Source organism: Ambystoma mexicanum, chromosome 2p (assembly GCF_040938575.1).
Source record: "Ambystoma mexicanum isolate Mex_15411 chromosome 2p, UKY_AmexF1_1, whole genome shotgun sequence".
Classification (NCBI taxonomy): Eukaryota; Metazoa; Chordata; class Amphibia; order Caudata; family Ambystomatidae; genus Ambystoma; species Ambystoma mexicanum.
The window spans coordinates 302,476,260-302,494,418 of NC_090923.1; the positions used below are offsets into that span (position 1 = coordinate 302,476,260).

Consider the following 18,159-nt stretch of genomic DNA (forward strand, 5'->3'; position numbering starts at 1 on the left):
GTGGAGATTTATGGGGTTCCTCAAAAGTAAAAGCAGTGCCAACAGCAGAAAACAAACTTCGCAAAAACATATGCTCCCTCTGCGCGCTGAATGCACTGATCCATATGGAGACGAATATATGGCCCATAGAGGAGGAGGTGGCACAGAGACCAGTGCTATATTGGATATGGCTGTGGGGCATCCGGGTCTTGTGAGATAACAAGAGGCGCTAACCTATTTAATGGAACTGGAAAGGGGAAAACTCTTTCATGGTTTGCGGACGTGAAATAACCCTCTATTCCATGGAGGAGAGCAGCCTGTGGCTCCACCTGCTCAGTATCAATCAAGCTTCCGAATTAAGAAAGCAGCACTAACCCTACATAGGAAAAGGATGGAGGAAGAATGTGGCAGATTGAGTTTGGGCCACAAAATACCTGTTGATTTGGGTTTGAGAGGTACCTCGATACTATAATCCCACCCTGTGCACTGACTCTTACTTAGAGTTTAGGATGAGCACATTGAGAGCAGCTTCATTAACAAGATCATGGGGAGATCTGACTTTGGCTATGTGCCCATTTTGTGGAAGGAATGAGAAGACTAGCACGCTTTACGTTAAAGGTTTTGAGAGTCAGCTATCTTAACCTTGCCCACATTCGCTCCACTACTGAAACTCCGGATTATTGTAAATCCAGATATACTTCGTGGCCAAATAGATTCATCGTGCCTGGGTTCTTAGGATAAAGATGGTAAAGGTACTGGACAATGGAAGTTAGGGATAGCTGGAGATGTGTAACAAGTTGTAACTGTTATTTACATGTTATTATTTGAGCTGTTGCCTTAAAGTAATTGTTTCACAATTTCTTTTATTCAATCATATGTAATTTTAACTTGTTTGTTTGTAAAGGCATCCATAGGTATCTTTCTATGCAAGGGATATTTTATCACATATTTAGATGCAGCCCAAAGAGCTGCTTTTGAATCATGTTTTTGCATTTTGCAGATGGTATTACATGATGGGCTCAGTTTTTGCATTTTATTTATGGTTATAATTCGTATTTGTACTGCATTTCATTTTACGCTGCCAACAATTCGAATAGTTAAGATATATATTTAATGTTTAATGAGTTGTTGCCGAACTGAGGTCCTATTCTTTAAGTAATTATATATCACTAATTGATGGTCATACTATTTACACTTTATTGAAATAATTGCTCCTATGGTAATAATCTGCACTTGCACTTTTATATGAGCTGAGTTGCTAAGAAAATAGCATAGCATTTCCTTTTTTCTTCATGTGTTTGTGTATCTGTTCATGTCGCAAACGTTTATGGCTGAAGCCGAAATAAAGTTTGATGATGAAAAACATGTATAATGGTCAGGGGCTTTGGTGGGTGCTCCCTGAACTAAGATAATGCATTTCTTCTCAGGATTAACTTTTCCAAAGCCAAATGGAGTATTTGATAAGAGGCCTATAGTCATCGACAGAGGGAATAAAAGACTGGTTCATCAACTGGGGGTTGTTGCTTTAAGTTTAGACTAGGAAATGCTACAGGTTATTGTACTGCAATACACTGTAATAAACTGAATGTATCTTTTTCCACTTCCAAATTCATTGTGTGGATTTAGTTTTCTCTGACAATATTAATCACTAGACTACAGATTAGAACACTGGATTGTGGATGATTTTACAGGTATCGAAAAGATAACTCAAGATAGTCAGCCAGTGACCCTTCCCATGTGCTTAGAAACGTGTATTTTCACGCACTGGAATGATAGAGTTATAGTGGCAAGGCAATTGATATCTCTGAAGAATATGGTAACTCCACATTCCAAATACTGTCCTTGGATCAAGAATCAAACCAGCACCAGAGAAATCAACACAGCCAGTGAGTTGGTGAGACCGATACAAGACCGGTCTGTGTTGAAGTTAAGGTTGCAAGCAGCAACATTGTTTTAAGAGCAAGGTATTTTAATGCCTGCGATGAAATACGTGAGTAAAGCGCAATTGCAGATGGATGTTTGAACTTTAATATGCTTCAGAGAAGGTGCGGTAACAGAGTGGTGCGGCACCGTGGGTGTGCTCAATCGAAAGTCTCTGTTTGAGGTATACAGCAAAGAAGTGACAGAAGCAAAAGTAAAGTTTAAAGGTGAAATTTATGAATAAAGTGAATCAAAGTGGTCCTGCAATGGCTTAAGCAAAATCCATCTCACAGTCTAAGGTGTTCGATTTTTAAGGCATAGCAAGGAAAGTGAGATTGCAAGGTCCAAGCCTGGCCCGAGGGAGACCTACTGTGCAATTGTGTTTAAGGGGGTCCGAGCCAGACTGAGGGAGACCAGTGATGAACAGTAAACCCGAGAAATTGTGAATGTGAAAAACCTGATGAGAAGGGAACTTTGGCATTTCTTTGTTAATACAGGCACTCTGCAAATAAGACTTTTAGTGGGAAGGAGACTTTAGTGCAGAACGCCCACATATCTATGTGCTGAACTGCATCCTCGTGCTAGAGAAGCCAGAGTGTGTGCGAAGCTCGTGTGTGCCTCCCGTACTGAAGGGAAGCTAACTGCTGAACTATGCGGACATATTTTTTCTTGAACACTTGTCTTTTGCATACATCATTTTCCCACACTAATTGTTCTTAGAGGTAAGGCTGGCCTTTTTGTTTGAATAGGCCATTTTATTTTGACAGAGACTCCACTAGGACTGTGTTAGTATTTGATGGTCGCAGCTTGCTCCCATCCTTATATTTAGAGTTAGAAAGGCATTCAACCAACCCATTGAAGTCCAATAAATACACTTGAACTGTTTGATACTATGCCTTCCTTACATAACCCAGTGCTTGGAGAAAACCATCTTCATTTTGGTGCTCTTTGTGGAGTAAGTAGTTATTAATGTTAGATCAGTGCCCGTTCTGTGTACAGTCTCTTTAATGGTGGACTTTTTAGGAATACAGATAACTTTTTCATTAAGTGGTGCAATGATACCTTCATCATATCCACGTTGGAGGAACTTGGATGTCATGAGTTCTAGTTCACTTGTACATTCTTTGTGGTCACTAACAACACGTTTCACACAGAGCATTTGCCCATAAGGAGATTTTGGATGAGGCTAGGGGGATGGAAACAATCAGTGTAGAAGCATATAAACTAGTCTGTAACCCATTAGTATGTGGTTTGACGAGAACATCAAGGAAATGTACACTTGGAGAACCAATCTCCATTGTAAACTGTATCCTGGGATCAATCATGTTGAGATTTACAACTAACTCATTCAGTGTGGTCACCGAGCCATTCCATACACTATAAACATCATCAATTTAGAGGGCCCAGTGGGTCATGTACGTATGCCATACTGGATGTTGCAACACATGTTCCATTTCAAATTTGTGCATGAATATATTAGCATATGAAGCGCCCATATGAATTCCCTAGTTTAACACTGGATTGTTTCTCCAGTCTCACCGATTTCCCCGATCCTCTGCATTCAAATTTGTTCTAGCGATTATTGGGGAGACAGGAGAAACAATCCAGTGTTTAACTAGGGAGTTCTACACGACCAGGAGAATCCCATTTAAAGACATCCTTATCTAGCTGGTTTACAATCTATAAGGTTTAAATGAAATGAAGAGATGTAATAGCATCAGTTGAAAGTGACTAATCTCTGCAGTTAAATGTGCAGCAATCGTGTTTAAATTCCTCCTGATGAGCCATGAAAGGAATGGGGAACGTTTAGAGGATTTTATATTGACAAATATGTAATAATGAACATTAGCACCCGGGGGCGGCTGAGTCAGCCAATCAGGTGGCTCGGAACACAGGCTTGAACCGCTGGTGTAATCCGACGTTCCAAGGATCCCGATTGCCTAGCGCCCCCGCCGCCATCCCCCCCCCCCTGTCGTCCCCTTCCACCTTTTTCATTTTGAATCCTCCTCTCTCGCCATGGAAAGGGAAGAGGGGCTCCGTAAGGCGGCCATGTTGGTAAAGGATTTTCCTTTGTACAACGGGATGCCTCACACGTCTCATTATAGTAAGGAAAATCTTTTCTTTTTAGCACCCTGGTTTGCCGATTTGGTAACCTGGGGTGCCAATGACCTTAACACCCTCCCCAGGCAGATAAACCGGCTCGGGTGTTAAAGCCACAATAATAAAACAATTCAATAATTGCATCAAATTGGGACCTTTTGAAAAAATGTCTTTCTTTGAAGCAAGCCACAACCCTAATTGAACCACTCCAAGACTTAGCTAGTTGGCGCAGTGAGCTGACCCCAAACTTTCAAGGATGTATGGTTATTGGGCAGACACAAAAGGGGTAGCACTAGTGACAGCCAGACCCTCACAAAACCACGACCAGGAGGTTATTTTGCAACAAGTCTGATTTATGTCTGCAACCCTTCAGATTCATGCACAGTACAAAGGAAAATAAATTAAATATATCACAAAATAAAATCTATGCAGAAAGATAAACAAGATGACATGCCAAAACAACACAATATAACTCTTAATACTTAAAAGAATTGTAACTGTCCGAAGCAGCCAGTGAGCGGTGCGGCATGACAAATTCATCGTTTGACGTTGTGAGGACCATTCTTCTAACCATTCCATGCTCTCTTGGTTCAGTTCGATTCAGTTTTGCTGCAGGAGCATTTTCGTGTACTCACGAACGAGTGAGAAGCCTTCTGCAACCCAGCCTTAGTTCTGAAACACTCCTCATTAAATGCGACTGGTTGGTGGAATACGCCCCCTTGGGTTTGGGGTGGTGGGGGGGATTGGTTGGGCACCAAGATTGACGATTGCTTTGATTATCTGGTAGGTCAGCTGTCTGTAGCCATCCTGGTAGAGGGGGTAAACATGCAACGACTGTGAGGCTAGTACCCTTTGAGCTGGGAGTATTATTCAAAGGGGGGTCTACAGCATGTGGTTTGGAGTGCCAGTTTGTAAAGTTGAAAACCTGAAAGCACAAGTGAAGCAGAAGCGTGGCAGTAGGCTGCAGGCTGCTGAAGGGCAGATGAAGTTTAGGGCATCGGTTACTCCTGGTGACTCAACAGAAGCCCACTGTGTTTTCATCACCATGATATCAGTCTATGCATTGCATAGCAAGAGGCTGTGGTGGAGTGCTTATCTGGTGCCGGATTAACTTGTAACAGCCAAATTGTAGAGGTCATTTCTCAAAGAGGCCTGAAGGGTGGTAGGGCCTTGACAACCAAACTACGTGTGTTAAATAAACATCTACGACCCTGCAAAGTGTATTAGGAAGCAGAGGATTGGGGACTGTTGATAGCCTACAAAAATTACTTATTTCATTGGAAATAAGTGATGTGCAACGGCCCTGTTCTCCTTTGATTGGCCGACTGTCAGAACCCTATGAGCAGGTTAGAAACCTGTACAATGCTGCCCTGGCTAATTTGACTATGCCGGAGTTGAAACAAATCTGGAAGATTGGTTGGCGCTAACATTCAACAAACTGAAATTGGTATTAAAAGTAAGAGAATCAATCGTCTCTATGAAAATAGGGATGAGTCGAAAAATATGGCAATTATGCATGACCTACAACCAATAATTACTCTTTAATGCCGATAATAACTGCAAGGATGATTTACAAATAGAGTCTTTTGTTGAATGTCTCAACCTACTCAGATTAGAATAATGATACACTGATGTCGAATAGTATTTGATATAAGCGGTTACCCACATGAGGGGGGTCAAAATAATGGGCATGATGTAGTAAAAGTGTGTAAAGTGAAGAGAAGTGGTAAAGAAGGAATGAAGTATTAACCAGCGGCCAAAAGGTCATGGCACCCACTGAGTCACAGACAACAGAGTAGTAACTGTGGAAATCAAAATAAGAAAAATGAAGGATGTCGGGAGACCCAAGATAAATTTGACACTATAACAGGGGCAGTTAAAAGAACAAACTGTCAGACGCTGATGGACACACCTGATGATCTTTTGTACATGGATTATAGTCTAACATTAACTGATAAAAAAGTACAGATACACCAGGGAAAAAACAACTAAAGTCAAGTTTGGCAAACGGGTCAAATCACCTCAGACTAGAAAAACTCCTTTGCTAAGGAAGGAACAAGTTACTTACCTGTAACTGTTCTCCAGCATGGGTCTGGCATGGATTCACATGCTCATGTATATTCTACGTCGTCAGGCCGGGAATCCTCGGTATAGAAAAAAAATCAGTATCAGTTTCGTTTCTGATCTGTCTTTCTTAGTAGTAACCAATCACTGGTCTCTGTGTCATACTGCCCCCAGTCAATGACTGCCCTCTCCCTAAGCCCCGCCTCTGGCAGCCATACTCAGATTTGGTAGCACGTAAAGTGGCAGTATGACCAAGTGAAGAGCCGCAGAGGGGTAGGCGGGAGGGTTCGCATGTGAATCCATGCCAGACCCATGCTGGAGAACAACAGTTACAGGTAAGTAACTTGTTGCTTCTCCAGCATGGGGTCTGGCATGGATTCACATGCTCATGAATAAGAGAATACATAGCAGTACACATGCACAACCACGGGAGGTGGAAACAGGCTCAACATTAAGCAATACAACAACTCAACATTAAGCAACTCTTACCTCCTCACCAGGCTCACCTTAGGCGAACAGGTTGCGCAGCACTGCTTGGCCGACCCTGGACTCCTTCCTGGAGTCCCGATCGACGCAGTAGAATCTTGTGAAGGTGTGCGTCGACCTCCACGTCGCAGCCCTGCAGATGTCCAGCAGGGGCACACCAGACAGGAACGCTGTGGTAGCAGCGATCGCTCTGGTCGAATGGGCTCTCCGATGGCCGGGCAGCGGTCGGTTTGCCAACCGGTGACAGTGCATGATGCAGCCGGAGAGCCATCTGGAAATGGAAGTCTTCGAGAGAGCCTTCCCTTGATTCACAGTCCCAAAGTTCACAAACAGCTGTGACGTCTTCCGAAAACTCTTCGTGTGGTCCACGTAGAACTTCAGCGCTCTAGCTACATCCAGCGAGTGCAAAGTCCTCTCGGCCGGCGACGAAGGCGACGGGAAGAAAACTGGCAACACCAAGGGCTCGTTGAGGTGGAAGTCCGACGGCACCTTGGGCATAAAGGAGGGGTGTGTCCTCAGCACCAACCTTGTGTCATGAAAAGTCAAGTATGGAGGCTTGCAAGATAGGGCCTGGATCTCTCCTACTCGTCGTGCGGAGGTGATGGCCACGAGGAAAGCTGTCTTCCATGACAGGAACTTCAAAGGCGCCGAATGCATAGGCTCGAATGGGGCCCCCATGAGCCTGGTCAGCATCACATTAAGCTCCCACGCCGGGGCAGGAGCCTTCACCGGTGGGAATTATCGGAATAGTCCCTTCATGAATTCTTTCACCAGGCGATGAGACCACAAGGACGCCCGTCCCATAGTCCTGGTATATCGGGAGATTGCAGCCAGATGTATTTTGATGGATGCGTGAGCCAGTCCAGCTTTGGCCAGCGACAGTAGGTACAGCAGTACTTGAGGGGCCGTAATCCGCAGAGGGTTAATCTTCTGTGCACGGCACCAGACAGAGAACCTCTTCCATTTATGTCCGTAGCACTTGAGAGTTGAGGACGCCCTGGCCTTTGCAAGAACCTCTCTGCAGTCGGCCGGGATGTCGTACCCTCCAAACTCTAGTGCTGCAGGAGCCAGGCCTGCAAGTTCAGCGACTCCGGGTTGTGGTGAAGAATGGCGCCACCTTCTCTGAAGAGAAGGTCTGCGTCCGCCGGCAGCTTGACTGGTGGGGACCTTGACAAGTCCAGAAGGTCCGGGAACCAGATCTGTCTCGGCCACGCCGGTGCAACGAAGATCATCCTGCACCGGGACCTCTTGAGCTGGTTGATGAGCCAGAGCAGCAACGGCAGCGGAGGGAACGCATAAAGAAATAGGCCGTCCCAGGGGAACGAGAAAGCATCGCCCATGCTCCTCGGCTGGGGGAACCTGCTGGCGAACCTCTGGCACTTGGAATTCGTCGCTGTCGCGAAGAGATCGATTTGGGGTTCGCCCCATCGTCGGAAGAGTCGATCCACTTGATCCTGGCGTAGTTCCCACTCGTGGCATGAGCGCAGCTCCCTGCTGAGTGAGTCGGCAATCGTGTTTTTTATTCCTGCCAGATGAAGAGGCACCAGAAACATCCCCTGGGCGATGGCCCAATGCCACAGATCCTGGGCATCCTTGGATAGGGTAGGGGACCTGGTTCCGCCCCGCTTCCAGATGTAGAACATCGTGGTGTTGTTGTCAGTGAAGATCCTCACCACCTTGCCCTTGAGGGATGGAAGAAAGGACCTGAGGGCCCAGAACACTGCGCGGAGCTCCAAGATGTTGATGTGGAGAGACTTCTCCTCCGGGAGCCAAAGGCCTCTCGCGTGAAGATCTCCGGAGTGCGCTCCCCAACCTTCCAGGGAGGCGTCCGTCGTCACCGTCACCTGGTGAGCTGGGGCCTGAAAGTCTGTGCCCGCTGACAGATGGGAGCGGGTACCCTACCACCGGATCGCCTGACGGAACGTCTCGATGAGAGGGATCCTGTCCTCGAAGCTGCCCGTCAACTGGACCCAGCGGGCGTCGAGGAAGTCTTGTAAGGGGCGCATCCGAAGCCTGCAAAGGCGCACCAGATAAATGCAGGAGGACATCATCCCGAGGAGGGATTTGATAGATCTTACCCTGGCCATGTCTGTGGCCAGCAGACGCTGCACCTTGCCCAGAATGGTCCTGGTCCTTTCCTCCGACGGCGAGGCCAGGTCCGTGAGCAGCTGGACGGTCTTCACAGTGTGCTCCACGGGGAGCTCCCTTGTCCTTGCCCGGATGAGCCAGCCGTCCAGGTAGGGGTAGATGTGGATCCCCTGTAGGCGCAGCCGCGCCGCCACCTGTGCGAGGCACTTGGTGAACACCCTGGGTGCCGACTTCAATCCGAACGGGAGGGCTTTGAACTGGTAGTGCCGCCCTTGGACCACGAACCTGAGGAACTTTCGGTGTCTTTTTAGAATGGGGATGTGGAAGTACGCATCCCCCAAGTCCAACGACGACAGGAAATCGCCCTTCTCCAGCTGTCCCAGCACGTGCTGGAGGGTGACCATACGGAACTTTTGTGCCTTGATGTACTTGTTCAGTTGTCGTAGGTCCAGGAGGGGGCGCCATCCTCCGGTCTTCTTTTTTACGAGGAAGTACCTCGAGTAAACTCCGGAGCCCCGAAGCCTCTTGGGGACGAGCTTGATGGCACCCTTCTTGAGCATCACCCTTACTTCCAACAGTAGTTGAGGGACGTGATTTTCCTTCCTGGCCACGGGTGGAACGCGAGGGCACTTCTTCTGAAACTCGAGGTCGTGCCCTTGGGCCAGGGCGTCCAGCACCCAACGGTCGGTGGAGATGGACTCCCACACGCTGACGAACCTCACCAGCCGGCCTCCCACCGGGGTGCTTCGGCGTCGGCCCGACCCCACGGTCAGTTCAATCTTGTTTGAAGGCCGCCTTGCCTCCTTGACCTCCCGGTCGACGACGACGGGCACCACCTGACTTGCTCTACCCCCTGTAGGCTTCCTGGGACAAGATCTTGCCGCTTGGCAGTACGTGGAGGAGCCACTGCCGGATCCCTTGGAGGCACCTTGTCTGCCTCCGGAGCTCCGAAAGGACGGCCGTCATTGTTGGGGCACTCCCAGTGCCCGGGCAGTCTCTGTCTGTCTTGATGGCCTGAAGGGACTCATCAACCGCCTTCCCAAACAGGTTGTTCCCGTCGAAGGGCATATCCAAAGCCTTGGTTTGTACGTCCAGGCGGAAATCCGTGGCCTTGAGCCATCCTCGTCGTCTCAAGCAAACGCCGCTGCCCAACTGACGGAAACTGGTGTCAGCGATGTCCGTTGCCACCGTGATGGCGTGGTCCGAAGCAATCTCACCCTCCTGTAGGATTTCAAGGGCCTCAGCCCTTTTGGCGTCCAGAAGGAAGTCCAACAGAGGGGCGATTTTGAACCACAACTCCCTGTCGTAGCGGGCTACGATAGCCAAGGCGTTGGCCGCCTTGATAGTCGTCGCTGCGGATGAGATGATCCGCCGTCCCATCGTGTCCAACTTCCTGCCCTCGCCGTCCAGCGGGGAAGTTGATGTCGAGGCCAATGCCCCCCCAGCTTTCTTCTTTGCCGCCCCCAAGACGACTGAATCCGGGGTAGGTTGTGCCCGAAGGCACAAGGGGGCAGCGTCGGGGACCCGGTACTTCTTCTCGTACCGGTCCCTCTTTGCCGGCGCCGTGGCGGGGTTCTTGAGGAGGGCGAGCCCCTCATCCCAGATGTCATCAAGAAGCGGTACAGCGAAGACCGTCTTCCTTTTAGCCTTGCGCCGTTGGTAAAGGGACCCTTCCTTCTTCTTCTCTTCTGGGCAGAGCTGGAAGAGCTCGGATGCCCTGGAAATCATGGCATGAAAGGATCCAATCTCATCGGGCGGGAACGCCCGAGTGGGGGGTGACGGGGGACATGTCCCGTCGTCGCCTCCGTCGTCATCTGTACCTGTCGTAGCCGTGTCCCTGCCTGTATCATCCCCATGGGTAGTAGACTGGGGGGGAAGGCAGAACAGGCCGCAGAGGAGGGAGAGGTGGCGTAGGATACGTCCTCCTCATCTTATGCGGTGGACTTTCCGAAGGTCCTGGCTCCGGTTCCCCCGTTGGGTCTGGCTCAGGTACCTCCATCGGGGGGAGGGGCAACCTTGTCCTTATCTCCGAACATAAGGACTGAATCGCTGACAAAATGGCCGCCGAAGTGTCCTGCGGCGCCGGAAACGACGGGCACGAGGGCTCTTGAGAAGCCTTGTCGGCGACCCCGTCGCTCTCGTCGTCGCCCTCATCGGGATCCCTCCCGATGGGCTGGGCCTCTTCCACGACTTCGATGAGCTCTTCTTTAGAGGTCGTGTCCGTATCCACGATGGCCACCAGCCCCTCCCCCACCTTTTCCAACGAGGACTTCGTGGGGGTCTTCTCAATGGGCCTGAAAGACTCCCCCTCCGCGGTGGCAGGGAGACTCTGGGTCCTGAGGGCACCTCCACTGGTGTAGCCTCCACAGGCTGAGCCAGGGCCGCGGTGACAGGGTGAAATAAGGCCATCGTCACCTTCTGGACGCCTGCAGCCTTCACCTTGGGGGGAGGGTCCGAGCCTCGCTCCCCCTTTGCCGGAATCTTCGAGATCGACCGGGGCCTCTCCAGAAGCTTCGCCGGGTTCTCAGACTTCCTCTTACCCGAGCCAGAGCGTTGGCTCGTGGTTGATGGCGCCGGGGATGATGCGCCCTGCCTGGCAGCCAAGGAGCCCGACCGTTCGGCACTCCCGGTGCCTGCGAATCGAGGTGCTTAGCCTTTTGTTGGGCCCCCGTCGCCGGGGCACCCTCACAGGACTTAGAAGACCGCTCAGACTTCTTTTTCTTCTCGCCTGACGGGCTCTTCCCTTCTAGCCAGTTGGCGAGACGGAGGTGGCGATCCTTCATGGTCCGCTCCGACATGTTCCCACAAGACGCGCAGTCCTTCTCCGTGTGGGTCTTGTCCTCATGGAGACAGTAGAGGCATAACGAATGCTCGTCCTCCTTGAAAACATTCTGAAGCTGGCATCCAGGGCAGGTCCTGAACAGCTTCCCAGGCGTCGAGCTTCCTTTCTCCTGGGCCATGTCCGGGGTAGGCCTCGGAACTTCTGGAATCCTCCAAAAGCATAACTCGATGAAATCTTCACCCTTGAGGGGCGTAGATAACTCTGAAACGGATCCCTGTTGATCGGATGTAGAAACGGTGGAGCTTGAGGCTCTATTTAACCGAAAAATGAGAAAAATCTCCTGAAAAAAGCGCAAAAATGCAGCAAAAGCTCGAGAGCTACAGCACGAGGACTCCCAACACTTGAACGTGCGGTAAAAATCTGAGTATGGCTGCCAGAGGCGGGGCTTAGGGAGAGGGCAGTCATTGGCTGGGGGCAGTATGACCCAGAGACCAGTGATTGGTTACTACTAAGACAGACAGATCAGAAACGAAACTGATACTGATTTTTTTCTATATCGAGGATTCCCGGCCTGACGACGGGGAATATTCATGAGCATGTGAATCCATGCCAGACCCCATGCTGGAGAAAGAGTGGTGTTGAATCACTCTGCTGTTTTATTGTTGCTTTGCTCTATTCCAATGTTTCAGGATGTCTGCTCTGAAGACATTCATTGGGTAGCATTTTGGGATAATCGAATTCTACATAGAGTGCTTATGCACTCAAAACCTGTATTTAATCTAATCTTGCATGCCACTGACCAATGTCTTCGTTTAGGATACGACTTTGCACTCTTTGATAATGAAATTGGGTCAGAACAGTATTACAAAGGAGAGCCCCAGGTGAATCTGGACCAGGCAATGAACTGGAAGGCGACATGTGTAGGAGGTCCTGTAGAGAGGTGTATCGAAGTTAGTTGATTTGGAGGAGGAAGGCTCTTGGGCTTGGGTAGCAGGATCTCTGAATAATAGATCGGGAGAGTATGGATAACAGCTACTTAGGCTCCATAGTGTATTGCTGCATATCTCAGTATAGACCACAAGTGGGCATAACCACTTTTTCCAACAAAGTAGTGTTGATCTGAGAGAGCTCGATTTCCTACTCCTTCAAGAAACATGGCTCCTACAAAAACCCATACTGGATGGCTATTCGGTGTTCCTTAAAGCATGCTACAAAGGGCGTGGTAGACTTTCTGCAGGTTTACTATTTGCCATCTGGAATGGAATGAGCATTAAGGTGACCCGTGGTCTAAACCACAATCCCCACATTCAATTGGTCCTATTGGAATGGGATAATAAAGTTTATGGGATGAGGACTCCCACTCTAATTGTTCATTTGTACTGTAACCTTATAGCAATTTCCTTGAAAATTGTATACTTGGGTTTTAGCATATTTGAGAAGGATAAACCTTTATCTCACCATGTGTTTTTAAAGATAAAAATTCATGGCATTGATAACCCAAGCAAAATTAAAAGATTATCGATATGGACGATTCTCGGGTGTACCTTTGATAACTTTCTACAAATCAAGGTTATGCCGGTGATGACATATGGAGCAGAGATTCTATTGAGATGGGCTGATGTCAAGTGGGATTGCCTTGAGATTTTTTTTTTTGGAAGCAAGTCTTGGGTCTCCCACTGGGCACTCCCACAGCTTTAATTCAATTAGAGTTATGTTTTCATCCAATGTGGTCCGAGGTGGTGTGGAAGGTCTTCTATTTTTATCTTAAGATTTTAATAGCGGAGAAACAGTCGTGTTGTGATTTACAGCAAATCTTTAATAATAAAACGAGTGTGCTCTGAACAGGTGGGAAATTAGCTGTAAGGAATTGCTGGTAAAGTTAGAATCATCAGTTTTTGTTTTAAAGCAAACTACAAGCTGGTGAAATACATTTATGGTAGGCGGATACTGATTCTTACACTAGAGAGATGCAAAGCCTATAAATATTATTATATACATTTAGATGAGAAACCCGGGAACAGATTGACAAACTATTTGTCAAATCTCCCGAATCTGATGTGGAGAGGATATTTTCTAAGGATAAGTATGAACTTGCTCGAGACTAATGACGTTTTGGGGGTGAGACATGTGCTGTGAGAGGAAAGGACTTTTAGACTTTGCAAGGGGAAAGAAATTAAAACATTAAAACATTTGGGCATCGAGTGTAAGAACCTAAAGGAACAGAGATGAATTTTCCTGGGAAAGGTTTTGGAGGATTTTACAAATGCAGATAAAGAGACACTTGGAATGTAATACTGGAGGAAACTAATGTAGCCTTAAAGACTTTGGTAAGAGAATATTTAAAATGTTTGAGAAAGATGTATTGCGTACCGACAATTATCCTCCTAGTTAGAATATTTAAAAGTTAAAATATTTTTTCAATGTTGGTTTTATCAACTGACGGATAATTCCTATATTTTAAATGATTTTCTACATCATTGTCCATTTGACAATTGTGTGATGTAATGAATTTGTGAAAGGTTCAGCATGAGCCAACCCACAATGAAACAAGGAATCTGTGGGATTTTTTGGTTTAAGGTTATGGTCACTACCTATAAAAAGTTAGACTAAAATCTTTGGTGAATGCCAATGTTAAGGTTTAAGCTATAACTAAACCCTAAACCGTAAATCAACATTTGTAGACCTTAGCTATCCCACAAACAATTGGTTAAAAAGCAACCAAAATATATTTATATTCTTTACAACATACCATGTATATAGGAAACATACACTACATTCTAAAAACAGCAATTACAATTTAAAAATGTGCCCTTATAAACACATGAAATTAAATATCAAATGATACACCCAACAAACGAAAGCACAAGAACATGCATACTTGCTACCATCTTCAGACCACATTTCATACAAAATAGATAACATTCACATGAGCAGTACAATCACACAAACAAAAATAAATACAAAAAAACATACATTTACAGAAAAAACAAATCATTAAGACATTGACAATCCAAAACAAAATAGTGAGTTAAGGTTCCAAAAATGTGCGTTTTATTTGGTTTAATGTCTGATAATGGGTTTAACCTTTACATTGGCATTGTGTGTAGATGTATTTTGGCAGATGAGAAAGTAAACATGAGACTACAGAGTAAAAAGAACTGAGCACAAGGAATAATGTAAGAATGGAAAGCATCCATAGTGTAGCAGGTGGCAGTGCAACAGCACTTGCTGGCACAGTTGTCTAATGCCCTGCACAAGGACACCTGTTTTGGTGATATCAGAACATGACAATAACATTGATCAAGCATGCACATGATGCAATGAAAACGGTTAAAAAGCATTCAGTTATTGGGCAAATCAGAGTGGGGGCACAAGTGGGTGAACACTCAAGGACAAAGGTACATCGCATAAGATGCAGTGGGGCCATCCAGCATTCCTCTTTCACTTAGTGGTGGTGTTCACCACAAACCTGAAGTTTCAGGTTGTCCTGTCATGGTCCATTTGTGCTGAATTATTTTATTTTGGGATATATAGTTCAAGCAGGTAAATGCCTTCACAAAACGCACACACCTTGGAGGTTGTGTTGGTTGGACAAAGCTAAAAAGGCAATGTATGAAGTTCTAAGGAAGAAAATCACATTTCACCAATCATCTATCACTGGGAACATGCATCAGTGAAATAAGCACATTTGCATATTAATGCCATTTAAGCAAGCTTGAAATGGAGCAAATGGGGCGTAGAGCCTCCAAAAAGTCAGGAGAATGATCCTAGATTAATTAGGAAACACACTGACTTTGATTTACAATTGATGGTGAGTGGGTTAAATCAATGGTTATTAAACCAAAAAACCTTGCTCACAAGAAAAAAACAACATCACAGAACAGACACCACAAAAGAAAGATCCTTGTTACCAGGTGATCACAAATGTGGGCATGTAGAATATCTCCACATTTTATTAAAGAGTTTTTTTTTAATCGGGATCAAAACACCACAAGATTGACGTTTAAGATGCATGCTCTTCCATGAATAGGATTACATTAGGAAAAACGTCTTAATGCTGTGTGTCTACTTACATCTCTCATGTCCAGCCTGCAGGTATCTGTTTTTTGAGGACTGGATCCTTGGTCAGAGCTTCTCTCCCCTTCGGTGTCTTCATTCAGCATGTCATCTGCTTTATCAATAATGTCTTTCATCTGCTCGATAAATATCTCTCGCTCAGCCTGAAGTATGAATTCATTCTCTACCTACAAATACATCACAGCATAATTACATGTATTGTAATCTTAAAGCATGGTCATACCACTCTTAGCTATCAAGGAGCACATGGTGCAATAACATCAGGGGGCTTCTCGAACAGGAGTGCAGATAACTTATATTTTCCTGAATAAGCAGAAATTAGAATTGTGCCAACAAAAGCATGTTCTACAGCACTAGAATTCAGATCTTATTATATTTCGACTATTGGCCTCCATAAATTAAGTGACAAAACTGTAGACCCCACAAAATAGCAACCGGATTGATAAGGCCAAGAAGAAACAGACCAAGGACCTATCAGAGTGTGTATGACTCATAGCTGTTGATCACGTTTTGTAAAATAATTTTAAGTGCCATGGTTATCTCGTGTAGAATGCCATTACCACTGTGTTAGTATACCTATATTGTAGCCATGCAAATCTGCTTATAATAACTGCTATGCTAAATTTGCTATTGGATTGTGAACTGTGTTGAACACAGTGTGCCAGGGTAGTAGCCTGGCCCGGCCAAGAAGGGATGGGGAGGCCGAGCAGGGTAGAAGTCAGAGTCAGTCATGTGGCAGGTGGAAGTTGGGAGGGTCACGGCCCCTTTCCTATGTGCCTGTGTAACTGACTATGGTACCACTCTTGAGCACCTCATAATTATGTTTCTCAATGCTGAACAGTCTTCCTCTTTATTTCTAGAAAACTACAAGAACCAGCAGCTTCAGCATTTGACCAGAGTGAACAGCTCAATCAGAGCCGCTCAAAAGACTCCCAGCGTCAGCACAACCCAATTGACAGCCCAACAGCAGAGAATCGCTGCACGGTTTGGAAAAAAAAACGACCAACGTGGATGTGAAACACTACATTCATTCCCCACAGCAGTGCACACCTGCACCAGAGCCACCATGTGATACGGACCATCAGCTGCAACCACAGCTTACCATTAACGGATCTTGGACTTCCGCATGATCTGGAATGCCAATTTACGCAAGCTGCTATTAATTTCTGGTGAACCCACACAAGAGAAAGGATCCAGGGTGTAGATCCCCTTGTATATTCTGGGTTGTCTAGGAGATGTCAAAGGAGGTGGTCTCAGTAATAAGTGAGTGCTGGTGTGGTAACTCACTAGGAATCTTCCACCTCTCAGTACGCTCTACATGGACTGCTTTAGAAAACCACATAGGGTATGAGGTGAAGGCAAAGTGGAGTAACTGTGGGAAGAGGGTCTAGTGTCAGGGGATTGGTGAAAATACTGCATTCTCCCGATGTGGTCATCACTGGTCCCAAAGGAGCTTTCCCCTCCCATGAGGTCTACCCTCCGAGTACCTCCCCAAAGGGAATATTGGTTAGTGCCCTCACCAGCTTGGTGTCCTCATGGGAAGGGGCTCCCCCTTCATAATCGGCGATAACATCCTGGGATTCGTCACATTTGTGAATGATTGATGAACATTTCTGGCAATTGTTAGATGCAGTCCACATATAGTAACCTGGATTTTTCACGCAAGAAAAAGGTGATGGCTCATGAGTTTTACAATGCCTACCAACACTGCATGAGTTATGTGCTGAAGTAAAAAGAGTAAAGACTAAGAGAAAAGGATTATAGATCTTGGTGTCCCCGAGGTCTATGCTCATAGTCTCTGTCCATAGTAATTTTGTAAATTTCTTTTAGTAATCTACATTTGAATATTTTCACATCAGGTGACAAAAGTATAATGGTTCGAGTCAGAGATAAGAAACAATTGAAAAAAATATGCTAACTGTAGGTTGGTTACACTTTATGCAATGCAATTCAACACTAATCATCTGACATTTGCTTAGATTTCAGACAGTGTTGAGACTCCAGGATGCTAGCAATGCTATATTCTTTCAGAATTTGGCCATACTATGCAGAGGCTACAAAGTTCCATACAGGATTATCTGTTCTCTTTCAGAAAATGTTGAAGCAGTAGTGATGGAACAAAGTCATGCTTAATCCAGTTAAAAGTTGAATGTTATTGATAGATTAGCATTCCGAAAGCTTTTAGTCTACTGTTCTTCAAATGAGTGGCATATTTCGAAAATAAACATTTGGGATAGTCCATGGTTTTGACAAACTATTGAAAGGTCATCACATTCAAGCAATGATAAAACAACACTATACATTAGGCTTCACTGAAGGTAGAAGATCCGTTTAGCTCTGGAAAAACTGGATCATAAGTATTAAGGAGAAGGGATTTCCTTTCGACAAGCAGGCTGTGATTTTGGCTAGTCAAAATAGGGAATACACACTTTACAACAATATATTTCCCTAACAAGGAGTTGTTCACGGGAAGTGATTGCATAGGTAAACGGGGTTAGGTGGGAGCCCCATCAAGGGTGCTATTTTAACATGTAATTCATATTCAAGAAACAAATATTGGGCAATATGCAATAGTCCATATTTTACAATTAACTTCAACCAATCACATTAAAGGTGTGCTTTTCTGATTGATAACTTGTTACTATTTTACTGATCTGAGCTAC

General features: G+C 46.0%; 1 protein-coding gene across 11 annotated transcripts in view; it reads right to left on the reverse strand.

Annotated features, from left to right (window-relative positions):
- Positions 1-18,159, reverse strand: part of WNK2 (WNK lysine deficient protein kinase 2) — a 1,473,871-nt gene that overhangs the window by 606,914 nt on the left and 848,798 nt on the right. For all 11 annotated transcript variants that reach the window (XM_069643592.1, XM_069643590.1, XM_069643588.1 and 8 more), the window contains one exon: positions 15,493-15,663. In XM_069643592.1, coding sequence (XP_069499693.1) covers positions 15,493-15,663 — 171 coding nt within the window. The remainder of the gene's footprint in view (positions 1-15,492; positions 15,664-18,159) is intronic.